General features: G+C 55.5%; 1 protein-coding gene across 1 annotated transcript in view; it reads left to right on the plus strand.

Annotated features, from left to right (window-relative positions):
- The window catches only part of ADCY3 (adenylate cyclase 3), a 50,275-nt gene that overhangs the window by 7,506 nt on the left and 15,816 nt on the right, over positions 1–26,953 (plus strand). The window contains exons 3-8 of the mRNA XM_090280975.1: positions 14,370–14,519; positions 23,044–23,174; positions 23,717–23,828; positions 23,954–24,081; positions 24,628–24,786; positions 25,538–25,715. Of these exons, the coding sequence (XP_090137101.1) occupies positions 14,370–14,519; positions 23,044–23,174; positions 23,717–23,828; positions 23,954–24,081; positions 24,628–24,786; positions 25,538–25,715 (858 nt within the window). The remainder of the gene's footprint in view (positions 1–14,369; positions 14,520–23,043; positions 23,175–23,716; positions 23,829–23,953; positions 24,082–24,627; positions 24,787–25,537; positions 25,716–26,953) is intronic.

A 26,953-nucleotide genomic window follows, 5' to 3' on the forward strand; every position in this document is an offset into this window, starting at 1 on the left:
CCCCCGCTGCTTCTGTGTTCCTGCCACCCTGCCAGAGCAGCCAGGATCAGCATGATTGTCAAGTTCACCAGAGTCTGACACATCCTGTTCTTTGTCTTCTTTTCTCGCAAGGCTGCTGTGTTTGTTATTGATGACTTCAAACGTGTAATTTCATTTGTGTGCCTATTGATGGACATCTAGTTTCCGTCCACCTACTAATTTATCTTTTCACTCACGAATGACTCTGGGTACGTACTTGTGCAAGTTGCTGGGTGCTGCAGATAGAGATATGAGTAACTGGGGTCCTGCCTGCAAGGGAGGCCCCGCTTGATTTATATCTTCTTTAAAAAAATTCTCATCTGGGTATGGGCCAGGCGTAGAGCAGTGCCTCCATAAATTCTTGTTGAATGTTGATACATGAACTATTATTAGGTTGAATCACATGAACTTGCCAATATTCAACCACTTTCAATGTGCAAAAAATGGCAATTTCATTTCATTTGAGTCAGTCGGTTAGAAAAGTAACAAATGTGCTCATTATGGAAAGCTTTGAAAATACTAAATAGTATGGGAAAATATTACCCATAATATTATCCCTTGAGGATACCTACTGGTAGGTATGAAGATTGGTTTTTCTTCTATATTATGCAAGTGCTTGTGGTAAATAATTCAACCTGGGCAGGAGTTTATGGTATAAAAGTGACCCCCCACACACACACGCTCCCCTTCCCATAGGCAGCTCTTGCCAAGTGTTTGGTGTGTATACTTCCAGAGTGCTTTCTATGAATTTGCATATTGACATGAATATATGCATGCTTAGGGCTGAGAGATGATTTATAGAGGTCTGCACAAATCAGGGAAGCAAACCTCTGTGTCTGCATGTTCCTCTCCAGGAACCAGTCTCCTCTCAAAGTGTGAAAATCACCTGCAGCCCTTTCTTCCTTCAGCCAGGGCTCCCGCTCCATGTCCACGCTGGTGGCCTCTCGTGTGTGGTTGCGGCCGCTCCTTGGGCTGCAGAGCAGCCAGGCTGGTGGCCCGCTGCTCCTTTGGGTCCGGCCGGGCAGGAGATGCAGGTACAGCCCAGCCGGGCAGTGGATGGAAGAGGTCCCGAGAGAGGGGCTCATTCACTGGGACTGAATCCCCCACGTCAGTCTCAGGGCAGAGGAGAGAAGGAGGCAGAGAGCCAGGAGAAAGAGGGAAGCCAGGCCGGGCTGGACGGCCGGGGCTCTGGGCAGCTCAGTGAACCTTGCTGGGCCTCTGTGGGAGGGTGGGGGCTGCGTTTACCCACGTCCCTGCCCAGTGCTGACGCTTTTGTTTCTGATTTTACCTATTTCTTCGCCATGTTGTCCGTGAACAGGGGTTGAGTTCAGCCTCAGCTCTTCTGTGGGTGCCCCCGGGTCTGGGGCAAACATTTGCTCTCGCTGAGCTTGGTTTCCTCCGCATAGGTGTGGAGCGGAGGATGGAGGAGCAGGTAGCCCAGCGCGTAAGAACCAGACTCGGGGTCAGATGCCGGGGCTCCAGGGCTGGATCTGCCATTTCCAGCTCTGTGACCTTGGTCTGGGGGCTTAGCCCTCTCCATCCTTCTTAACGAAGACTCTGACGAGCCTCCGAGGTAAAGCTCTTAGACTGGTGCTGGCCTGTGCGTTTGCTTTGACGACGAGGATGATGCCGGCTCGTACCGGGTTGACGTGAAGCATGTAGGAGGCAGTGGGTGAGAGCTCTTGGTAACCCACAAAGCCCCATTCGAGTGCAAGTGCCCTATTGCTCTATGTTCATTTGTAGCTGTGTAACCCCCCAAACGTATCTCCACTGGCTTGTGCCAAACCGCATGTTGCTGAGTGGAATTTACAAATCCAGTGAGCTGGAGTGTGGATCTGAGAGGACTTGCTGTCCCCTACTTCCCGCATCGCTTCTGCCAGGAGGGACGACCTTGGAGATCTGTTTCCAGAGAGGATGCTGAGGCCCATAGGCGAGGTGACTTGCCCAAGGTCTCAGAATAAGACAGTGTCCAGTGCTTGGTCTCCTGGGCCCTAGGCCAGTGTTCTTCCAACCCCTACAAGAGAGAGCTCGTAGTTTTGTGACACTGCTGTGTGGTGGGGCAGGAGACTGAGGGTCTGTCCATGGGCATCCGGTGTGGCTCTGCTCTGGGAGAGGGATGTGGGCCTTGGAGGCGAGTGACCCTGGGACATGGGGTGATGGGTGAGTGAGGGACCAGTGGGGTGTGAGGAGGAGTTGTGCGGGCAGGAGCCTGTTGAGAGTGTGGCTGTGTGGGAAGAGTGATAAGAAGGGGACGTGGAGGCACAGGGACGCAGGTGACCTGGTGTGGGAGTGTGCAAAGGGAATGCTCTGCAGTTCCCTGCCATTGGGAGAGTTTCCAGGGTAAAATCGGGAGGCGTCAGGCTTCAGATCACCTGCTGGTGAGCTGCTCTTGGGTGCATGGTTCATTCTGCTGTTGTTCTCCCAACGTTGGGTTCTGTGTGCTCCCTGAGGCCTCTCAGGCCTCCCCAGGCGAGGGTTCTGTTCCCTGAGACCTGAAGCCAGGAGCTGGGTGGTTTCCTGGGACAGAATTGCTTGCTCCCGCTCCCTGGCTTTAGAAAGAAGAAGGAAATCAGAGGACAGTATGGATTTTTCCCCCAACTCTTTTTAAAAAATTTTAAATGTTTTTATTGAATTTATTGGGGTGACATTGACTAATAAAATTATGTAAGTTTCAGGGGCACAAGTCTATAATATACCCTCTGTACACTGTGTGTTTACCACCCAGGGCCAAGTCTCCTTCCATCACCATTTACCCCCCTCATCCTGTCCCACCTCCCCCACCCCCTTCCTTCTGGTCATCACCATGCTTTTCCCCAGCTCCTGAGAGCCTACATTGATAGACTGGTCTGGGAGTGAATATCCTCAGAAGTTATTTCCTCTGGCTCAGGGTAATTGACTTAATCTGCTGTATGGCTCATTTTTCCCTTTGGAAAAAGGAGAGATGCTGCCTGACTCACTCCTTCATAAAATACTGTGTGCTCACTCAACTTCTCCTTCTGGAAAGTGTCTCAAAGGCACTTTTTTTAAAAAAGATTTTATTTATTTATTTTTTAGAGAGAGGGATAGGGAGGGAGAGAGAAAGGGAGGGAGGGAAACATCAATGTGAGAGAGAAACAATTGGTTGCCTCTCACACGCCCCCACCTGGGGACCTGGCCTGCAACCCAGGCATGTGCCCTGACTGGGAATCAAACCCGTGACCTTTAGGCTCTCAGGTCGACCTCAATCCAGTGAGCCACACCAGCCAGGGCTCAAAGACACATTCTGATATAATCATTCCTCTTATCCCCATCACAGAGACAGTGGGGCCAGGGTCTGTCTTCTGGATCTGAGGGTGGGGCTCATCCCAAGATGACTGAAGGGACATCCTTAAGCCCTCAAGGGGCCACTGTGACACACAGGACGTGTGAGAGCACAGAGAACAGGTGTCATTCTGCTAGGTTAGGAAAGGCCTCCTGGACGTGGGAATAAGAAATATTACCAGGGACTAGACAGGCTGGGGGTGGGGCTCCCCACCTGGAAGGAGGGCCTTTCTGTGAAGGGTCCTCAGGCCTGCTGGTGGTCCATGTGAGTGGAACAAAAGGAAATTTCAAATTTCCTTGTAATGATACTCACTACAGAAGGCTTGTAAGGCAAAAAGAAGAAAAATTCTCCTAAGTGCCTCCTCCCTCAGAAGACAGGCACTGATGACATTTTGGTGTTTCTGCCCCGGCCGGTCTATTTCGTTTCTATGGAAATGAGACCAGAGTGTCGCTGCCTGCTTCACCCTTCTCTCTCAGTGATTTATTGGGCACATACTTCCTCTTCAAGAAACTGAGGGGGGTTGTGACCACTCATGAGTAGGGCCATCAAGGAAGGCTCTGAAAGAGGCAGGGTTTAGCTAGGTCTTTTTTTGTTTGTTTGTTTTTTTAAGATTTTATTTATTTTTAGAGAGAGAGGGAGAGAAACATCAATGTGTTGTTGCCTCTCACATGCCCCCAGCTGGGGACCTGGCCCACAACCCAGGCATATGCCCTGACTGGGAATCGAACCGGCAACTCATGATTTGTAGGTCGGTGCTCAATCCACTGAGCCACACCAGCCAGGGCTACCTAGGTTTTGAGGGAAGGGTGGAAGGTGGCAGAAGGTGGGGTTGCAGGGAGGACTTCAGGTGGGGGTGCTTCTCACACTGGGGGCTGCAGGGGTGTGTTTGCCTCCGTACCCAGGGAGCTGGCATTTCCATTTTCCCTTCCTCCCTCCTGGCTCTCTCTTCCTCCTTTCCTACTTCCTGCACGTAGTCATGCCTTCACGCAGTAGTCATTGGGCGCCTCCTGTGTGCCATGAGTTTGTCGACTGCTGGGGACACTGGTGACTGGAATGGATTTTGTCCCTGCCCTAGTGGAGCGTATAATGTAATGGACAGACACATCTGTTCTACTCAAAGGCAAACATTTTTAAGTGTTTAAAAATAGTACTGCGCACATGGACTTGTATGGCATAGAATGCAAAACCCACGTGCACTAGCAGGGTAAGAGGTGAGGCTTCCTCCGCAGGTACCTGAGTGGAAACGAGCGAGCGCTCTCCCAGTGTGGGCTGCGGTCAGGAGTGCCTGCTGGGTGACACCGGAAAGGGTGTACGTGAGGGAACTGTGGGAGATGTTCAGGAAAGGTCCCAGCGGCCAGAGCATGCAGGACTTGAGTGCCAGAGCAAGGATGTCGGTGTTCCCTTCCGACCATCAGCAGCTAGGGAGGCGTTTGGTGTAGGAGGTGGTACCTGCAGACAGGTAGTTCTGGAAGATTAATGTGGTGCCAAGGGGTGGAGTGGTGGGATCAGGGAGTGCCCAGGCCTGTGGGGGGTGAGGGTTTGGGCCAGGAGGTGGCAGGAGGATGAGTGATGAGGACGAAGACTGGGAAGCATTTGTCCAGAAAGACCAGGTGGCGTGAATGAATGACCCGCTGCAGGTGCAGAAGGAGCACCCGAGAGATGGGGAGAACAGGCCGGCGCTGGTCTGGGTGCTCAGCAGAGTTTCCCCGACGGTGTGCACGGTGCGGGGTGCTGTTCTAGTTATCTGGGGTGCACAGTCAGGGAGCTGAGGTCCCACCCCTCGGCTGGCAGAAATGAACCTTCAGGTCAGGACTGACTAGGGAAGACCATGACCAGCTGGGGTATGCCCGCCAACCCCTAGCAGCACCAAAGAGTCACCTGGGAGCTTTTTAACAACGCCAGTGTCTGGCCTCTGGGTGCACTGTTTTGGGGTGCTGCCCAGGCATAGTTCCCAGGTGAGTTTAAGGTGCAGCCAGGGTTGGGAACCCCTGAACAAGGGCAAGGGCAGCACACCTGGGTGGCACTGATTCAAGGCAGTTGTGGCTGAAAAACTGAAGTTCAGGAGAGGTGGTGGTTTGCCAGCACTTTGAATTTGGGGACTTGAAGGTCTCTATGCGCCCTGTGACTAAGATGGCACCTGGAGTGGACTGGTTCATGGCCCGGCAGGTCCTCCCAGACTCGTCTCTGATTGTGACCATGTGCTTACTGTGGCAAGGGCCAGGGGGCAGTAGGAAAAAGGGGTGGGACAATGAGAAGGAAACTTGGAAACTAACCTAAAATCTGAGTTGAAAACCAGGGAACTGGATTAAGTGTGGGAACAGATGGAAAACAGTGGATGTGGCCTTGACTGTGTGGAAGAGATGCTGACCAGACCAGAGAAGAATATCGGGGAGGTGCTGTAACTCAGGATTGAGGGTGAAAGTCAATAGAAAAGGAAAGAGAAGAAATGGACAGAAGGAAAACAGGGGACAGACACAGAGAGATGATCTGAAGCGACCGCACACGTTCCCGGTTTGGTTTGAAGAACCAGGTAGGTTGGAGGATGTTGGCTTTGTCTTAATATTTATTGCATCCCCTAGAACACTGATCGGGGATGCAGATTCCCAGGTCCCAGCAGGCAGGGTGGGACCCAGAGGTCTCCATTCGTCACCTCTTCCCCTTGGACGCTCCGAGCACCTGCCTCAGAAACACTGAACTACAGAAACAGCAACTAAGGACTTAATATTGGAGGGTTGAGTCAGAACCCACAACTGAAAAAAAAAAAAAAAAATCTCGGATGTCTCTGAGCTGGTCTGAGAGGCTGCAGAGAGGAGGGACGGCTGAGTCATCCCTTGGAAGCAGCAAGGGAGAGAAGGGGGACCGAATCCCCAAGGAAGAAAGCCCAGATTCAGGAGCAGAGAGGCTGGCTGGCGTCTGCAGCGGAGAGTCTGCAGAAAGTTTCGCTCTCAAACTCGGAGTCATTTGAAACTGAGAGGCAGGGAGTCTGGGGTCTCAAGTCTGTCCTGTCCCGTGGGTACACACACAAGGGCTTTGTGTCATTAGTGATTTTCCTTCACATTTTCTCACCTGCTAAGTTGGTGTGATGATATTTCTGGAGTTCTGAAGATTTTTCTGCAGAGGAATATGTTGTTTCCCTGGGCTGGTGCATTTGTTTTCAAGTTCACGTCAAAGACAATTCCAGAAAGTCAGGATCTGTGTGCTCAGGGCAACTTGTTGCCTAAAGAGAAGAAGACCTGAGCGGGCAGCGAGAAATCTGCTGTCCTGTGGTCACTCCCAGAAACATACAGTTCAGTTTTTTCCTGTCCTTCATTTAACTCGGCCACCAGAACGGTTCTGGGCTTCCTGTGTTTCCGGTAGGTTCTGTATCACCAGTAGGTTTGAGCTCCGAGGTCCTTTTTCACTCTCCAGCACCAGCCTGGGGCTGCCCCGCCACTCACCGAGGACTCAGTAGGGTTGAGTTTTACAAAAAGCATCTGAAACCAAACATGATTAAATGTTGTAAGATAGAGTCCTTTCAGTACAATTGGGATTGTCTGGCCTGGAGAAAAACACCAAGGTGACTGACTAATGGGGTCACATCAAAAAGAGAAGCCTCAGGGGGCCACAGGGGCAGTTGGATGCATTTTGTGGTTACTAATCATCTGGGCTAATAGACCCTTTTGAGAATCTGGTAAAAGCAATGGACTTCCCAGAAAAGGGCAAAACAAAATTTTGCCCTTCAGTTATGGGGTTAACTGACTCCCCCTTACTTAGTCCACAGACTTGTGAATAGCGCCTTGGCTGGTATAAAAGGCTGCACGCCAGCGGCGTTCCTGTGTCTCCTCCTGTGGGGCGATGGGTCTTTTCTGGTTTTAATCACCTCTACCTGTGATTTCTGGGCCTTCTTTTCATCGTGGGTGCGTTTCTCCAGCTGCCCTGCCTTACCCTCAGCCAATCTCAGTAGCCTGCTCCTCTGAGCCCACAAGCTCTACAGCTGACATACAAATAAATAAATCTGCGTACGTGACATCTTTGTCCTCAGAGTTCATTCTCCTTCCACACAAACGCCCAGGAAAGGTTCTTGTGGCTACCCGGTCATTACAAAGGAAGAAGGCATATTGCTCTCAGCCAGGTTTCTCAGCCTCAGGTCTGTTGACATTTGGGGCTGATAATTCCTTTTTGTGGGGACTGGACGGTGCCTGGCCCCAGGGCTGCGAACGTGAGAGAGAGACACCCTGACGTCAGGTGCATAGTGAGTCCGGGTGGGAGAGAGATGTAGGCAGATGTGTCCGGAGGTGGCGGGGGATGGGGGCGTGGGGGTGGGGCAGGGCCTCTGCGCTAGTGTATTCTCCTTCTGGGATGCTCTTCTGATTTTCCCCATGGTTGAATTTTTTTGGTCCCTTATATCTCAGTTTCAATGACATTGCCTCAGGGAGACCTGTCCTGACTGCCTGTAGTAGTCACTTGTTTTGACCTCATGCTACGTCACAAATGAAAACTCAGTGGCTCACAAGCACACGCCTCTCACTCCCACCTCTGAGCTGGTTGGGGTGTGGTGCCCTGGGCTGGGCTCCGCTGGGTTCGGCTCCGTGGGTCTATCGTTCTGCTGTTCCAGTGAGCTTCGTGGGGCAGCTCGTTCTCATGGTGACAGCGGAAGAACCGGGGGAACAGCAAAAATCTGCTCCTGTCATATGTGTAATACGCATTTGGCCAAAGTGCATCACGCGGCCCAAGTCAGCAATGGGGCCGAACGCTGTGCTCTCGGTGAGGCTGTGACGCCTCACTTCTGCTGGGGCGTGAAGACTTGGGACCCACGGTTGCCCTCATTCCCCAGGAGAAAGCGGCTACCCACTCTCTCATTTTTATTCTTTCTGAGCTCTGATATTCTTACTGATGAATTACAGTGATCCCTTCCTTATCGCAGGTATTACGTTCTAGATGACCCCCCCATAGGTGAAAATCCGCAAAGTAGGAACCTTACATTTATTTTAGTATTTACTGTACAGTACCGCGAAATCCCACGATACAGCAAAAAATCCATGATAAATAATTAAATATAATATTTTTTAAAATCCCGCGGTACAGTGAGGCCACGATAAGTGAACCACGATATAGAGGGGGACTGCTGTATTTGTTTCTTATTTGTCTGCTGTTGCCTGAACACCAGCTTCATGACAGGAGGGACTTCTTCTGCCTGTTCACTGCTAAATGCCAAGCACTTATCTGGCACAGGGTGGGCATTCACTAAGTCTTTGAAAGACGGAATGAACGAATGAATGAATGGTTATATTGGGGCAGCCAGGGAGGAGTGTTGCAGCTGGAACTTGATATTGTAACAACAACTAACATTTACTGCGGGATGAGTAAGGCCAAGTGTGTGCTGTGCGTGCGTGTGCGTGTATGTGCATGACCTGGGTGAAGTCAGGACCCTCACGATGTGTGGACCTCCACAGGCTGGGGAGGGCAGGATGTTTGGGTCAGAGCTGTAGAGTCCGTCTTGGTAGAGGCTTGCAGGGAGGCCCAGGGCGGCCAGGGTGAAGGGAGCCTGGCAGGCAGCAGCCACCTATGAGGCACAACAGGGCCGCTGAAGCCCAGTTGTCAGAGCTGGCACGTGCCATGTCTCTGGAGGAGCCTCATGTCAGTGTGCAGGTGTCCCTGGGGGTGTGAGCACAGGCCAACTGTCATGCCCACTGGACAAGATCATGAGGGACCTTGTGTAACAACATGTCAGCCTGGCTGGATGTCTGTCCTGGAAATGGTCTTTGCTTTGGGAGAGCCGGGACACTGAATGTCTTTTAGCAGAGGCATGCCCAAGCTGTCAAGCAAGTAAGCAGCTTCTGGAGGTCCTTTGGTTTGGGGGTGCATTGTGGCCCTGCTCAGCTTGGAAGGGGACACATCAGCGGTGCCCAGAGGCTCACACCTTGCCCTGTGTTGCATAGGGTTGTATTTATTTGAGACCCCAGACATTTCTTGGCACAGCGATGCTCTAGCGTTTGCTCCAGGGTGGCACGGGACAGTCAGCCTTCCATCTGCAGACGTCCCCATCTGCTAGATGCTCCTGGTCCTTACTGGACTCTGTGCCCCACCCCCCCTACGCCGCCCCCTGCCTCAGGCCCTGCCCAGCCTCTGCCAACAGCATCATAGCTCAGCCAAGGAGACAGCGGTGGAGGGAAAGGAGCCTGGGCACGTGTCTCAGCTGAGCGAGAAAGCACAGTGGACCTGCCTGCGGCTCACCTGCCTGGGAAGGTGGGCTTCTGATGTTCAGTGCCCTGCGTTGGCGTGGGTTTTTGTTTTTTAAATGTCTTGAAATGAAAACTCTGTGCTTTTAGGGAGAAAAGACAAAAGAAGGAGGAGAGCCAGGTTCCCATCTCGGCACTGCTGTGGTAGCCATGGGCTCATAAGCTAATTTCTCTGGGGTTCAAGTCTCTTTAGCAAGATGAGACTAAGAAAACTTGGCTTGTTGTGACAAATAAGATAACGAATATGAAGGCTCTTATAAAACTTCACTCAAGTATTATTGTTGGTACTAATTTGCCTTCTCCCCCCTGGAAGAAAAGAAAGACAAAAATCTCTAAGAATATTTTGTCCAAGCTCCATGCTAGCTGCATGACAGACAGTCTCTCTTTTAATCACATGGGGGCAACTGTCAGGGTTACTCAGAGGATGAGGAAGCCACGGCTCAGAGCGGCGAAGTGACTTGCTCCAGGCCACGTGGCCTGCTGGTGGTGTGCCCGGTCTGTGTGACTGCACAGCCCGGCCTGTTTCTGTGACTTGTTCTCCAGCAGGAGGCCCCTGTGAGGGTCTGCAGTGACCACGGCTCCCAGGTGGGTACCTCGCGGGCACTGCGTGGCAGCTGCCAGAGGCTCAGAGGCTCAGGCTGGGCTTTGTCGGGCTGGGGAGACTGGCCGCCTGCTTGGGGTGCCATCTCCTGCTGCTTCCTGCACTACAGCTCCTGAGAGATCTTTTTCCAAAACATCGAAGTTTGTTTTAATGAACAGAGACGTCAGCGTGGCCCTCCCCCAGCAGCAGAGCATCACGAGGTCTCTGAGGGCGGCCGATGCGGATGCTGAAACCCCAGAGCCGCTGGCTCTCCCTCGGTTCCTTCTCCCAGCTTCTGGAGTGTTCTGGAATCTACAGGCTGGAATGAGTCTCTGGGGAGAGGTCAGCCTGGGCCCGGCGCCGCCAGCCTGCCTGCGATGGGTGACTTCCATCTTACAGCCCTGCTTAGAGCGGCCGGCAGCCCCGTGGGCTTTAGAAAAGAGCAGGATATGGTGATTCATCCAATTCCAAGAGGAAGGATTTTGTAAAGGAATTTTCTCACGGTTGCATGGCTCAGCCTGGGGTATTAAAAATACTTTTTCTGGCTGTCCTGGGTTAGATGAAGCTTTGGTCTGAATGTTGACCCACTTGGGAGATTTGTTCACTTTATTCCTTATTTTTAAAATCTTGTGTTACAAAAAATATTTTTTTGAAGTCAGACTGCTGCCCAGTCTGAAGGAAGCTACTGGGGTGCGCAGAGGGGACCCCAATGGCAACCCAGAGCAGGGCTCCTCAGCCTTGTAGGTGCGGGGCGCGGGGGTCACTCCGGGTTTGAAGTCTGGGCTGGCACCGAGAACTCCTCCGCCCCATGGCTGGCCCCCGCTTCCCGGCGGGAGGCATCCTTGGCTGGGTGGTGTCGCCCTGTCAGATTTGGGCCCTAGACTTGGCAGCCCGAATGGCCTGTGGGGCGCTGCCTGGGTCTCTCGCTGCTCCCACCCGGGCACTGTGGGCGGCCGAGTGCCCTCGGGCCCTGTGCCGTGGCTGCGTGGGAGCGGGCCGGGGGGCCAGAGCAGCGGCGCCCTGGGGGTCCTTTCTTCCGCTGAGACCAGTTTAGATATTTTGGGGAGTCTTAAGAAACCCAAGGCCTGGGGGCTCCTGGGAGAAATGTCTAGAAACAGATGAGCTCGCTGGGAGGCTGGCAGGGTGTTCTCTGCCGTGGATGGGACCGGCAGGACCCGTGTCACCCTTCAGTGTGTGGCCCGGTAGCCAAGAGGGCTGCTGGGGAGGGAGGGGAGGAAGCCTCCGTGGCTAAGGAGCGCAGCAGGCAGGAGGCAGCCTGGAAACAGACTCGCTCCCCTTCCCTCCAGCCTCCTTCCCCCGGCCTCTCTGAGCCCGGTCCTCTCCTGCTCCAACCTTCACCCTCAGAAGTGAGGGCGGATGAGGACCAGACAGTGTCAAGACTGTAGGAACCCTTGAGATGAGTCAGTCCACCCCTCAGCTCATCTGGGATAAAACTGGCGCTCAGAGAGGTTATTTGACTTGGCAGGTCCCTGGCCAGCGAGGGGCAGTACCACTGTCCAGGGCCTCACTTGGATTTGTTTTTTACACTGTACGTACATACAAGTGGAGAGCAAAAGTGGATTTTGCTTTTCAATGTGCACCGTTCAATGAAAGGAATTGGACAGTCTCCAGGCATGAACCAAACCTGAATCCTGTTACGCTCTCTGGGTTAGAATCTGGGGTGGTGTTTGCTTTGAAACTCTCGGCTCTCGTGACACTTTGAGGGTGTGCACGGCAGGCTTGGTTTTCTTTAGGGGACTCCCGATGGGTCGTCGTCGGCAGCCGTCCGTCTCGAGAGACGATGGTGTAGCTTCTTAAGAGTCTATCTGCACCGCCGAGAATGGCTGTGCAGTCCGACTCGGGAGTGACATGGTATCTGTCTCCTCCCGTGTTGAATCGACATCTTGCGATGACGCTGGAGTGTCCTCTCCAGTGAAGCTGAAGCTACAGAGCCTGGGCAGGGTGATATGGAGGGTCTGCTGTTGCCCATGCAGCAGACCCCCCCTCTCTTAGCAGCTGAAGGGTCCAAGGGAAAGACGGAGTCAATACAGCTTGGCTTCAGGTGCGCCGCAGGAGTTGCCGGTGTTGACTACAACGTCAAACCGCCTTAGGGACTCCGGCCCCGGATTTTCTGTCGGGGTTTACTCCCTTAGCCTTTCCCCTGAAGAGGTATGCCGCAAGGCAGCGGAGGTTTTTTGGAGTCAGAGTTTTCCTTCTCTGATGTGCCCTGACTGGAAGATCGAACCAGCGACACTTAGCTCGCAGGCCGACGCTCAATCCACTGAGCCAAACCAGCCAGGGCTTTCCCGATGGGTAATGACAACAGTAATTCCCGACCTAGGCCCAGCTTTGTACATTTGACAGAGCCTGTCCCATCTGTCCCCATGAGGCGGTCAGCCAGGACCTGTCTCTGGAGGGCAGGAAGAACCCTGAGCTCAGCTCTGTCTCCAGCTTAGTGTGACGTCATAGGCTGGTGGTGGTCAGGGTCGGGGACGGACAGCCTGCCCGGTCTGGAGCCCCTGGCTCCGGGTCTCTGCCCTTTGCGGGTGTGGAGCCACGGCCTGCGGCTCCTCTGGGTGCAGCGTCTCGCCTGCCCTCCAGGACCCGCAGCCCCATGGCTGCTGCTCCTGGACCCCGTGGGGGCTTTGGCAGAGTGCCACTGCTCAGTGAGGCCGCACAGGGGGCAGCCTGACCTTGCCAACCAGCTCCTTCCTCGCAGGCCAGACTGGCTTTGGGACTCAGCATGATCTGTGTGATTTGCTTTGACTCACTGAGTATAAATCAGCAGCTCTTCAGATTATCAGGTGTTGAAGAAGTGGCCGGAGGCTGTACTGATATGGCCACTCAGCCGGGGATGCACTGTGATGCCCCAGCAGGAGGGGCAGAGATGTTCCGTGGGGCTTTGAAATCACCCGCTTGCCCCACGACTGGTGCAGGTGATCAGGGCTGCCCAGGCCCGAGAATGTAACTGGCTGGTCATCGCTGGAACCAGCCAGCGAAGAAGCTTGAGAAACCTACACCTGGTGACGGGATGACCAGTCCCCCTCACCTGCTCATTCATTCATCCCTCAGTGGGCTTTGCTGAGCGCCCTGTGGGCTCAGCCCTGGAGACCAAGTGCAGACCCTGCAGGAACTTGGTATGGGGGTGATGGGTCCTCAGGGTTGGTACTGATTAACCCTGATGAAACAGGAAAAGCGCCAGAGGGGATACAGCATAACCATGAGTACCCAGAAGCCAACGTCCGAATTAGCCTCCCCTTCACAGCCAGTGGTTTTGGAGAAGTGGGAGGAGCTGGAACCCGCTCCAGCCTCAAAGGAGGCCAGTCAGGGTCCAGGGTTGGAGCAGGCCATAACCTGCACCAGGATGTCAGACGTGGTTTGGGTGTGAGATCCGTATCCAAGGTCACCTCCAGTTGGAGGTGACCAGATCTGCAGTCCCAGCAGCCTGTTGGAGTGGGCTGGGGACCTCAGACACCTAGGGGAGCCTGCAGGGAGCCAGGGACAGAGGAACAGGCTCTCATGCCAAAGGAAGCCCTTTGTGCTACTGCCCTGGGCTCACAGGACAAACGTAACCCGCCTCCCCTTCCCCTCCTTGTAGCTTCAGTTCCTCATGGGACCTGGGTACTGGTCCTGGCTGCCCCCTCACCTGCTGGCAGGGGGTTGACTGAGGATGTACATGAACCCCAGGAACCTGTAAACCTGCGGCACATGCGTAGGGTGGCATTGTGACTCCTGAATCAGCCCAGGACCTCTTCAGGTCTCCTGTGACATTTTTCACGCCCTGTGGCTTTTAGGATTATACACCCCCAGCCTGTGGATCCGGCCTTGCTTCATGCTCGTGCCCAGCTAATCAGCACACCAGAGTTTACCTGATAAGTAAGCGCCTAGTAAGAGGTGGTTGAAAAGTGAGTGAATGAGTGACTGGGTAGCAGAGGGACTGCTTAGGCCTCACGGGTAGACGGGATTGGCCAGCTTAGCGACGGTGTGAAGCAGGAGGCGAGCACAGCAGTCCCCCAGGCCCTCCAGCCAGCCTTCTGGGCCTGGAGCCCTGCCCTTGGATGGGCCTCACCCAGCCATGGCAAGTGGGGCAGGGTGCTAAACATCCCATCGAGGTCGGACGCCCTGCTGGGGCCCTCTCTGGTCACCGGGCAACTTGGGGTTTGACTTGGGTCGCCGGCCACCCCCCTTCCCCGTCCCCTCTCCTGAAGACGTGCCTTCACTGCTGTCCTTTTCCGTCCTCCTCGGGGCACAGATCCTGGCTAACGTCTTCCTCTACCTGTGCGCCATCATCGTGGGCATCATGTCCTACTACATGGCAGACCGCAAGCACCGCAAGGCCTTCCTGGAGGCCCGCCAGTCGCTGGAGGTGAAGATGAACCTGGAGGAGCAGAGCCAGCAGCAGGTGAGGCTCTTGGGGTGGGTCCTGGGGCCGTGGCCGGGAGGAGGGGCCTGTCGGGAGGAGGGGCCTCTTGGGAGGAGGGAGTCCCATACGTAGCTGGAGCCACAGCTACCGTGGGCCGCCGGCGTTATTTCGCCAAGGTCAGGTGTTCATCCGCCAAGGTCAGGTGTTTATCCACCAAGGCCAGTGTTCATCCGCCAAGGTCAGGTGTTTATCCCCCAAGGTCAGTGTTCACTGCTTAACTTGTCTCCCCGGCGCCTTGCCCTGAGGGGGCTCCCCCTGACTCAGGGAGCTTCTCTTATTGGAAACTCTTCGGAATCTCCTCTGAGCTTGTCCTAAACCCTCCTCTTCCCCCTTTTCTCCCTTTTTTGCTGTTCTTTAAAACTTCTTTTTAAAGAAATACATCACCCCAGCTGCCACTCAGGACTCCCTGTGTTCCTTTCGCAGGTGAAAAAGTTGTGTGCCCTTGAATGCTTTTTCTCGGTGGGCATGCTTGTGGAGCCCCCCCCAACCCCCCTTTCCGGGCGGGGGGCAGGTTCGCCCTGCGCACCTGCTGTGCGTGCGGAGCTGCTCTCCCTGCGCGGGGACCCAGCCCCCGGCCTCGGGGCCCTTCTGGGTGAAGTCCCTCAGCCCAGGACGCAGTGCCCTGCACGCTCAGGGCAGTCTCCCCTCTTTCTTCTCCCTCTGAGTCATTACTCACGAAGTAAAAGCAGCCCCGTCTCCCGGGACCCCACCGTTTACATTTCTCTGTCGCGAGCAGGGCCTGCGGCCGTCTGTTTACTCGGGTGGATTCACGGCAGAACCTCCCACTTCTCATGTGACTCAGCCCTTCGCGTAGCTTCTGGTCTGGATGCATCTCAAGTGCTCTTTGACGGTCCCCAGAAATGACATCCGCCAGTTTCCTGTTATCCATAGGCTGTTCCCCCGTCACACGCAAACCCAGCGAGTTGGGAAATGTATGATTCTCTGCTCTGGGAACTGCGTCGTTCTGAGTTCACGTGGTGCTGTGTGCTCTGGGTTCGCAAACTGGCAGTTTTCAGAGACTCTGCCTCTCAGGCGGACAGGGCTGCGGTTCCGGGGCCGCTCTGGAGCCCTGTCGGTGGGGGGCCCATGGGTGGGCCTCGCGTTCTCTAGACCGTGCCCTTTGACGGTACGCACTGATTCAGTCAGCGGGTGGGTCCCGGCTTCCTCTGTCCTGGGCATGTATTTTTCTCTTTCTGTTTACCAATGAGATCTGGAAGCTTCTAAGCTGGGCCTCAGACTCATTTCTTCCAGAAAGCAGGTTTTAGAAGGGGACTCTCCCTGGCCTCCATTGTGACAGGGCCGGGCATAGCTCACCGTTTGGCCCTTTCTTCTTGACCCTGTGTCCTGCGGTTGCTCTGTGCTTGACCTAAACCTCCCTCTTCCCCTTTTTCTGCCCCCCCTTTTTTTTTGTCCTGTAATTTACGACTTTTCTTTTTAAAGGAATATATCACCCCAGCAGCTCCCAATGGCTCCTTATATTTTGTTGAAATGTCAGCTGTACTGTTGCTCCTTTTAAAGTAACTACATATTTTTTCCCTCTGGTTGCTTTAGATTTTCTCTTTGTCTTTGGTTTTTAGCAGTTTTACAACGGCGGGCTTCAGAGTTTTCTTTGCGGTGCCTCACCTTGGTATTTGAAGAACTCCTTGAATCGAGGGCCGATGACTTACGTCAGTTGTGAAAATGTTGAGCCAGGAGCCTTTTGTTGCTTCTGTCCCATTCGCTCCTTTTTTCCAGGACTCCAGACGTCCTTGTTAGACATTTTGACTGTGTTCCATAAATCTTTGTTTTATTCTGCTGCTGAGGCTTAAGTGTATTTAAGGAATCCTGCTTTATTGTGTCCCCTGAAAGGCACGCTTTAGTTTCTGCTGCTCGTCTTGTCTGCTTCTGGTTGGCAGCTGACCTCACCTACTGCAGACGCCTTCCCCTGGGTCTTTACACTTAAAAAAATGCGTGTCACCACTTAGCTAAGCCAGGAGTTTTTCTTGTTTTTGTTTTTTAAATATATACAGTCTATGCAGTTTTCAGCGTTTATGTGTCAGTCTTGTCTGACTCAAGATGTGTAACCGAGGGCATCTTCTGTCACACTGAGCAGTACTGGGTGGGGGCCTCCTGGTGGGGTGAGGAAGGCCCCCTGGGTCTCACCCTGGATCGGCTCATCTCTATAAATACATGTCTGGTGAGTTATCCACCCCTTAGAGCCTCTCTCCTCTCATCTGCAAAGCTGGGGGTATTGCTGCTGATTGTGCGGGCATGTCCTTCTTGTTGAAGGGCAAATTGAGAGAGGGAGCATGTGGGTAATGATAAGTGGAATAGGTCTTGGGTCCCAGGTGGCTGGGCTGCTTAAACCTCCCTGGCTTGTCTCCTCCTCTGTAGTGTGGGGTGGGGTGGGGCAGGGTGGGGGCCGCCCCCTTGGGGGCCCTCGTGCATTTAGAGCTCTGTGCCCGTGGCCCTGGCACGCAGGGGCTCTCTGCGTCAGTCGGGCACATGTCTAACTCTAGGCGGACCGATGGCGTTTACCTGTGACACAGGCTGCCCCCGTGGACTTCCGGTCTCCCTCCTCAGCTCCCCTCAGCTCCTCGGGTGTGTCAGGGTGGAGCAGGAGGCCCTGAGGAAGGAACTGGGGTTGTTTTCCTTTATTCCATGTGACCGTACTCCAGGCTCAAGTTGGGAGCCTTGAGGGTTGCTAAGCACCTCAGCTGCCACCTGGCAACAGCAGACATCCAGGAAATCCACCCAGCATACACCTGTCACCAGGTACAAGCTACAGAAGTATGAGCTTTTCTGAATCACATCCTCAGAACTACGTCCCAGGGAGTAGGACAGAGTTGACATTCCAGGAGTTAGCGAAAGAGCAGGGAGGGGATGAGCCGACAGAGGGACACTTGGTGTGTCAGGTAGACTTGGTGCTGGTGGCCATGGTGGTGAGCTGGTGGCCAGGGTGCGGGCTGGGTGGCACTGAGCGGGACCCTAGCAGTCATCTGCGGCCGTCAGCCCTTGCCACAGCCTCTAGCGGCACTTTTATCTCCGAACAGTTGGTAGTGTCCCTGTCTGTGACCCGAGCGTGAGGCCAGGGTTACGCTGCATCCCTGCTCTATCTGGCTGTGAGAATGAAGTTTAGTTCCAGGTAGTTTATTGAACACTTACTTTTTGCCCAGTGCTGGGCGAATTTTTCCTGGGAAATCTCATTTACTCACAAGAAACCCAGAAGGGGAGTTGGCACTCCTTCCCCCTGGTGAAGGCTGCTATTCGGAAGCCCTAACTAAGAGGATCAGGTGAGTAGCCCCTGGACTACACCGGGCCTGTGAGTATCTGTTTTGTTTGACCTGCCCAGAGTTTTAAAAATTCATAATACTTTAAAAATTTGGACATTCTGTATAAAGACTTGTATTGCTGACTGCCTTGGAAAATGGACAGATCTGACTTCACAGGGCACAGAGTGAGACTTGCATTCACATCCTAGCTCAGCCACTTACTTGCCACATGACCTTGAGCTAGCTCCTTATGCCCTTTGAGCCCCAGTTTCTTTATCAGGATAAGGTTGTCAAATGTCTGAGAGAGAGCCTTTGTGCCACAAATATTTCAGGCACAAAGAGGTTGGTGAGCGCAGAATGCAGCGCGCACACAGAGAGGATGTGACTGGGCGGAGGAAGGAGAGGCGGTCAGTAGCCAAGCTGTGGAGACTCTTAGAAGTGGGTTTGGGGTTGGATTTAAAAAGAACGTGATGGATGTGGGTTCTCGGGTGGCTTTCCAAGAAGAGAGGGGACCTGGCAAATGTGTGGTGGGAAGAACAGAGGCGAAGGCAGAGGTGGGGTTAGTGAGGAGTGAGGTTTTGGGGTGGAGGTGGCAGATGATGAAGAGAGATGCCGTGGTGACCAAGTCCTCCGTGAGGACTGTTCTTCGTCCCTCGTGTGGGAAGGACTGGCGTCAGGGACCCACAAGAAACTGGTTTGGGCCTGGGCTGGCGTGGTGGCAGTGTGTGTGTCTGTGGAGAGTAAAGGAAGGTGGGAGTAGCATTTGGAAGAAGCTCTGGCACGATTTACTGCTCCGTCAGGAGGAGGCAAAGGGAGGGAAGCCAAACCACCGTGGTCTCACAGGTGGAGACTTTGTCTGTTTCACTTGCCTGGGCCTTCATTTCCGGGGCAGATCGAGCTGCTGCCTTCGGGTCAAGGATGGAAGCAGGTGTGCACTTCCACGGCAGATATCAGAGCATCTGTCCCTTCACACCGATCACAGGTGCGACCGCAGCATCCTCAACACAGTGCCCTCTCCAGGCAGCCGCTCTCTGTCCCTCGGTGCCAGCCCACGAGCGGTACTTAATTGCTGGTGTTCGAGACCTGCCTGTCAGACGTGGGAGCCACTAGTCTAACTTAGCTAAAAATGTAAAAATGAAAAATAAGTTCCTCCATTGCATTAGCCACATTCCATGTGCTCAGTAGCTGCATGGGGCTGGCGGCTACCGTACTGGACAGCGCAGATTCTAGAACACTTCCCTGATGGTGGAAAGATCTGTTAGTGCCGTTCTGGAAGGGGATGGCTTGCCCCTTGGGCCACGGCTCCTAGTTGACAGCTCATTAACTCAGCAAGCCTCTAAGGAGCGCCTGCTTTGTACCTGGCACTCGTGATGAGGGCTCCAGATCCCACACACGTGGCCCCCTTTGGGCCCAAAGGGCTGGCTCCTGAGATGGTGGTCACCCTTGCGCCCACAGCAGCCCCGTCTCTGGAAGTGGCACAGGAGTCCAGGCAAGTGACCAGAAGTCTCACATACTCAGTGTCCCCTCTGCAGCAGGGTGAGCATTCTGGGCTGACTCTGGGTCTCTGATTTCTGTACTGTTCACGATGGCAAGGCCTGGTGGTGACTGCTCCCTCTGGGAGCCCATCAACCTGGGAGACTCTGAGGACTTTGGCTTGGAGCCTGTTGTCACTTAGGAAGGTTTTGTTTAAAGAGCGATGGCTTTAGAGTTACACAGTGTCTCCCTCTCTGAACTCCCATTGGCTTTGGCTGAGGACAGCCAAGAACTCCTGCCCCTGAGACCCGTCACTCTGCATGTGACATGACTGCCCCCCGGCCCAGGCTCTTGGGAACACTGTTTACCTTTGACCTCCCCAGCATTTAGCTCAAGGACTTGCACAGCTCACCAGTGACTGTCCTTGGAGTGACTGAGGTTGTGGTTCCCTAGTCAGAGCGGCACCTGCCTGCCCCGCAGACAAACGGCTGCATGGAGTTCCCAGATTTTGTGTCCCGTGGCTGCTGGGGCTCAGGCCTCCCAGGGCAGCCGGCCGGGCCTTCCTTCTGCTGCCACCTCTGCCCAGGCGGTCAGGCCAGATGGGCACCTGCTGGGGTCCAAGTGGCCTGGAAGCTCCAAGAATCTGGATAAATCAGGACCAAATTAGACATGTTGTGGTCAACTGTGAACCTGTTCTCAGCCTGTGAGAGGTTGTAGTGACATGGCTTTGTGTGTGTCTGTGTACATACAATACACACGTAGGGCACATCCTTGGACAGGCTTCACACACACACACACACACACACACACACACACACACACACACACACACACACACACCCCTGGCACTACCGGTGCCTCCTTCCTCTGCCCCTTTTACAAGGCCGCTGTAGAAACTTAGCTTCTATTCAGCCAAGCTCATTTCTCCAAATCCCCGCGGGCCACCTGGCTGTAATTAACTCCCGAATGCCTCCTCAGAGTGGCAGCCGCCACTGCTCGCGGCCCCTGGGAGCGCTGCTGGCCTCCTTCCCCTGGCCCAGTCCCGAGCCTGGCATGGGTCATGGCTGAGAAGGGGGCTCGATTGCTTCCTTCCCGGAGCCTGGCTGTGGCCACGCTGACACACTGTCCTGGCCAGGGCCTCAGCGCATGGGAGAGCTCAGCCGTTAGCTGTCCACAGATAAGATCCCAACCCAGCAGGCCGGGCATCCCGCTCTGGGCCACTGTGGACACCTCTGCCAGGGACCAGGGCCCCTTGCCCCCACCCCTGGCCTGCCCCCACCCCACCCCAGGTCTGCTCACCACCGGGGCAGGAGGCCTGGGGGCCTTCTCCCCAGGATCTGGGCAGTTTTTTCCTCCACCCAGAGAGCCCACTGGAGACTTTCAGGCTTGTTCTTCCTCTTTTAGACCTTGCTCGTCCTTTCCCCAGAGCGGGTCAGGGCGTTGGCGGCCGTGACTGTGTTTCTAGGACGGCCACCGAAGCCTGTGGGGCTGGGCGGAGGCTTGGGAAGCAGTTCACCCGCCTTCTTCCTCTCTGTGTGCAGCCCTGTCTCTGTGGAGCCCCAGCTGGCTCCCCCGTGCTGGGGACCAGCCTGCCACCCCGCGGTGACTCTCTCCTGTGGCCTCCTCCCGGCGTGGGGATCCAGAGCCAGCAGCTCAGCGCAGCGCATTATTTGAACTGCGTTGACTTTTAGAAAATTCCTCCTCTGGAAGCGACGGTCTGTCCCCCAGCAGCCTCCTCTCATTAGCTTTCTCTCGTGGGGCCTCAGGGGAAGGCTCCCCCCTTTTCCGTACAACAGCTGCCCTGGGACTTGAAGGCTTTTCTGCGATGCCACAGAGCCGTCTCTCTCTTCCTCGGGCTGAACCCAGCCCCTCAGGTGACCCCAGACACTGGCAGCTGGCCCTGCACCTCATGGCCTGTCCCTGACGAAGGCCCAGGTCATCTGTTTCCTCGGTGGGGAGCAGCCAGCAGGTCTGCCACCTCCTCGTTCAAGACCCTTAATGTCGGTTACAGACCAAGGGGGTTGCTTGTCGAGGTGCCACTTGAAGCTGCACATTTATTTAAAATTAATAGCATCTGAAATGGTTATCAGGCTGTTTTTATTCCAGCCTTGATACGCTGTACCTCTCCCACTCTCTTGTAGTTGATTTTCGGGGCTCAAACAGAGATTATTACATTCACCCCTTCTGAATTCCATCCTGTATATGAGGGGGACCCCCCCCAAAACCTGAATTTATTTATAAAAAGTTGTACTAATTCTATTCTTACATGTTTAAACTTCAGTCCAGTGTGAACGCCTTGTCTTGAACCATAAATATTGGGCTGGCCAAAAAGTTTGTTTCGTTTTTTCCATACGATGGTTCTCGTAGTGCCTAGTGGTCTTTAACTTATTTCGAAACAATTTTGTTAGATTGTATTGTGACAGCTGTCACATCAGCTGTGCATTAAAAAAAAACTTTAAAATTGGTGAATTTTTGTGTAGCCATTTTAATATTGAAAATATGCAACATTTGGGCATATTATGCTTTATTATTTCAAGAAACATAAAAACACAACTGAAATGCAGAAAAAGATTTGTGCAGGGTATGGAGAAGGTGCCGTGACTGATCGAACGTGTCAAGAGTGGTTTGCAAAGTTTTGTGCTGGAGATTTCTTGCTGGACGATGTTCCGTGGTCAGGCAGACCAGTTGAAGTTGATGACGATCAAATCTAGACATTAATCGAGAACAGTCAACGTTACACCACGCGGGAGATGGCTGACGTACTCAAAATATCCAAATCAGTAAAGTTATTAGTGAAAATGAAAAATGTGTCTTTATTTTATGGAAAAAAACTATACACCCCTGGCTGGTGTGACTCAGTGGACTGAGTGCTGGCCTATGAACCAAAAGGTCGCAGGGTCGATTCCCAGTCAAGACACATACCTAGATTGCCGGTCAGGTTCTCAGCTGGGGATGTGTGAGAGGCAACTTATTGATGTTTCTCTTCCCCTCTTCCTCCCTCCCTTCCCCTCTCTCTAAAAATAAATAAACAAATAAACTCAAAAAAAACCCCAACCATACGGACTTTGTGTCCAACCCAGTAATAACCCACTGTGAGTGGTTCAGGCTGGGTGGATATGGGACATGTCTTGTTATCACCATGTGAGTCACTGCGAGAAAGGGGATTGATGTTCCCCATGAAAACAGAGGTGGTAGCTGGGAAGCCTGTGGTGCAGTGGTGAGCAGGTGGAGGCCTCTGTTCTCTAGACTATCCTGGGGGGTGGGAGGGGCTGCCCTATAGCAGAGCCGTCTTCTGTTGGGAGCTGAGCCCCCAGCCTCTGGCTGGTGTATGTGTGGGGGGCTAGATTTAATGCCAGATCCTCAAGGACCTGGTGGCTGCCCACCCAGAGGGAAGGGGCAGAGCCCCCACATCTGAGTTCTAGCCCAGGCCCTGCCCGCAGGGTGCACAGTGCAGGTGCAGAGGAGAGTGGCCTGGAGGGCCCCTCGAAGGCCCAGAGCCAAGAGGGCTTCTTCCCGGGCTCCCTGCCCGTCAGTGTTCCTGTGGGTGCTCAGGGCACAACCCTGAGGCTGCTCAGTGCAAAGAGCTGCCTGTTCTGGGCCTCGGGCTGCTTCCCAGTGCAGGGTCTGCAGTTCTCTGTGTCGGGGCAGCTGGTTTCTGGCTGGCATCTGTTACCAGATCAGGGTGATTCTTCCCAGAAGTATCAGCACCTGCCCCTGGAAGATCACAGGTCCGATCCTGCGTTCCCCACTGACCCTGTCCCCACCCCTGCCCGCCACAGGAGAACCTTATGCTTTCCATCCTGCCCAAGCACGTGGCCGACGAGATGCTCAAGGACATGAAGAAGGACGAGAGCCAGAAGGACCAGCAGCAGTTCAGCACCATGTACATGTACCGCCACGAGAATGTCAGGTGCGCTGGCCTTGGGCACAGGCCCCAAAGGCAGGACGGGTGGGGCCCTGTGGAGGCAGCCGAGCACTGAAGAGTTGAGGGTCTTCCCCCCGGGACTGGAAGCAAGGCCATCCTCGCAGTGTGAGCCCCACGGCAGAGCAGCCTTGCTGATGGGCATCGCGGCCAAGACAAGGTTTAGGCTGTGTGGTCCAGCCCCATCGCTGTACCAATGTCACCCAGAGCTGGGAAGTGACATTGATGAGGCCACCCAGACATTCAGGGCTAGCACTGGGGCTCAAAGCCATGTTCCTGCCAGGAAGTTGCCTTCATCTGGGGCAGGAGTGAGGCAGTGTGGGGAGGGGGCCCTGTGGAAGGAAATCCACAGGGATTAGCTAAATGCCAGAGCCCCAAGTTCATCCTCAAAGTGCGAGGGTCTGGCTGCTCTGGGGCTTGAGCAAGGACCTCCTTCCCCCACGATCCTGGCTGCCGTGGGTTGGGAGCAGAGCTGGCAGTGGCGTCAGGATGTGGCTGAGCCTCACCACAGTGGTCTCCCTCCTCTGCAGCATCCTCTTCGCGGACATCGTGGGCTTCACCCAGCTGTCCTCCACCTGCAGCGCCCAGGAGCTCGTGAAGCTGCTCAATGAGCTCTTCGCCCGCTTCGACAAGCTGGCGGCGGTGAGTGCCCTCGCGACCTGTGCCTGGCTCCCGGGGGTTCCTCCTGCCAGGCCCTCGGGCTTCCTGTGTCACAGCTGCCCGCTGAGTGGGCACCCGTGATCACAGCCCACGCCCTGCCCTTGCAGAAGTACCACCAGCTGCGGATTAAGATCCTGGGCGACTGTTACTACTGCATCTGTGGCCTGCCCGACTACCGGGAGGACCACGCCGTCTGCTCCATCCTCATGGGACTCGCCATGGTGGAGGCCATCTCGTGAGTGCGGTGCTCTGGGAGGGGAGACGCAGGCCTTCTGTGCAGATCTGGCACGGGGGCCCAGACCCCCCAGGGCCTCCTTGGAGGGATCTGTTCGGGCGTGTCACGCGGGGTGCAGTGATGCTCCTCCCTGGGATGTAGACTTGGTTGGTGGGTTGCTCCGTGCCCAGATCCGGGAAGCTGGGTTGTGACTTACCTTCCTGAGAGCTGAGGGAAACAGGAAGACCCCACAGCCGCTGGGAAGCGCTTTTCCAGCCGCCACTACCCTGTTGTTTTATCCTGGAAGTTGCCGTTGTAGTGACATGCACACGCCTGCGTGAATGAATAAGCAGGCAATGAGAAGGCAGGGGCTGGAGTCCCTCAGGGGAGGAGGGCTGGGCGGTCACTGCGTGCTCTGCGCAAAGGCAGCCAGGAAGCTGGGGGCACCCAGCTGGCCCCTTGGCCCACAGAGGAAGAGAGCCCGTGGGACCCCTCCTGCTGGGCTCGGGGGCTGGCACCCTGCTGTGAGCGAGCCCCGACCCCTCCTCCGTGCTGTGTCCCTGGCAGGTATGTGCGGGAGAAGACAAAGACCGGGGTGGACATGCGTGTGGGGGTGCACACAGGCACCGTGCTGGGGGGCGTCCTGGGCCAGAAGCGTTGGCAGTATGACGTCTGGTCTACCGATGTCACTGTGGCCAACAAGATGGAGGCTGGTGGCATCCCTGGGTGAGTGAGTGTTCCTTCCCAGTGGGTGGCTGTGAGGGTGGAGGGAGGGGACACCCCCGTCATCCCTCAGGGCTGTGTCCCAGACCAGGGATAGGGGGCCTCAGAGAAGGGCCCCCTCACCCCCAGGGAGTGCCTGCCTCCTTGGTCTGAGGTTAGCTTTGGCCTCTCCTGCCTGGACCTCTGCCACCGACTGTCTGCTCGTCTCCTTTGCTCACCGTGGGCCAGCCTGGCTCCCCGGAGGGCGTTATTACCAGTGACAGTCAGCAGCTGGCGCGGAGGCAGCGGCGTGGCCTCTGAGCGCACCTCACCTGCGGTCTGGTGCCCAGCTAGCCAGGCCAGGACCTGCTCTCGGGGGGCCCGGCTGGGGGCAGGGTGGCACCTTCCCGTCTGGGTCAGGGAGCGTCCCTCAAGGGCAGTCAGGTCTCTCCCTCAGTGGTGACTCCCCAGAATTGGGCTCATGGCCCCCTGCAAGCAGGTGTTGCAACTGAGGATCCTGCAAGGTGGGTGCTGACTGGGCCTCGTGACCCTGGAGTTCAGAGCAGGCCTCTAAATTTCCTTTTCTCACCTGGTACCGTCAGCAGCCTGTGACGACAGACTTACTCTGTCCTGCACTGAGGCTCAGAGAGGAGCGGCAGGTGCCACACCGCCCACACGGGGCTTCCTTGTCGCTGCTCCGGGTGGCCCTCTGTCGCGGGGCCCGAGGGCTGTCCCGCGCGCGGCCCCTGCTGAGGGCCCCTCTGGCTGCCCGCAGGCGCGTGCACATCTCCCAGAGCACCATGGACTGCCTCAAGGGAGAGTTTGACGTGGAGCCCGGCAACGGCGGCAGCCGCTGCGATTACCTGGAGGAGAAGGGCATCGAGACCTACCTCATCATCGCGTCCAGGCCCGAGGTGAAGAAAACCGCCACCCAGAATGGCCTCAACGGCTCGGTGAGTCCCCAGCCAGCCCCTGGACTGGGTGCCGCAAAGGAGGGGATGGAAGGAGTCGTTGGGACTCGGCTGTGAGCCGTGCGGTGCAGGTTGGCGGCACAGTGACCCTGAGTCCCCTGGAGCAGGTGACCAGAGTAGCCTCCTTTGGGAGGGCAAGCCGTCCCCGGGGCAGACGGCGCATGTCATTCACGGCGAGTGGGGAACGCGGTGACTGTACTGTGTGTGTTCTGGCACTGGAAACGCGGCGGCGGCGGCGCTCAGGGGACCGGCTGGGCTGCAGAGGACACAGCTGAAGCCACGAGAGGCACCTGGTCGCCCAGGGAGAGAGCGCGGAGCAGAGGGCGGTGCAGGGAGGCCCTGGCGTGGGCGTGGTCCTGGCGCGGGGAGGGCTGCTGTCGCCTTCGTCGCCTCGGCCACCCTTCCGCACCCTCGCGGGCTCTTGGCTCACTTTCCATCTTTGTTCGTGGGGAAGAGGGAGCCCCGGTGCCCCCTGGTTTTGATCCCCTGCCTTTAGTCATTAGTAAGGCTGGGCACTTTCAGTGTGGGGGTCGGCCAGCTGACGTTCTTCTGAGAAGTGCTCGTTCATAGCTGCCCCCTGAGCGTCCCCCCTCTGATCGCTGGGACCGCCTTATTATGAGGGAAATGAACCCACTTGTATGACACTTGTCACATACTTATTGGGCATCCCTGGCTGCCCGCGCCATGGCATGTCCCTCTCGGGGACTGTCAGCTCAGGTGGTGGGGGCGATCCCGGCTGCCTTCACGCCAACGCCGCACGCGGGGAAGGACACCGCCTGCCACCGCGGCCACGCGCTCACGGGATTCGCTTCACCGTTGCTGGGGGTCTCAGACTCAGGATGCACTCGGGGGAGGCGATGGTCACGGGTCGCCTGGCCTGCCCTGCAGTCACAGAGCCAGAAGGGACACGGTGTGGATGGGGCAGGGAGCGTAGGGGAAGAAGGAAAGTGACGAGCGTGGCTTCTCCGGAAGTCACCGGAGCCAACAGTTCCGCTTGCGGAAATCTTTCCCGTGGGGCTGAGTTGAATGAAGTGATTGAGGAGGAGAAGAGTGAGCAGACAGCCCCCACCTGTGCCCACCTGCCAGCCTCACCAGCCTCATCATCTGCAGTGCCCCTCTGATGACCCCCAAGTTGAGGCCCTGGCCGCAGCCGGCTCTCCTGCCCATCACCACCGCTTGTGTTCTCCGTTTGTGGGGGTGACAGGCAGTTCCAAGGTAGC

This window comes from Furipterus horrens, unplaced genomic scaffold (genome assembly GCF_987537825.1).
Source record: "Furipterus horrens unplaced genomic scaffold, mFurHor1.1.pri manual_scaffold_6, whole genome shotgun sequence".
Taxonomy (NCBI): Eukaryota; Metazoa; Chordata; class Mammalia; order Chiroptera; family Furipteridae; genus Furipterus; species Furipterus horrens.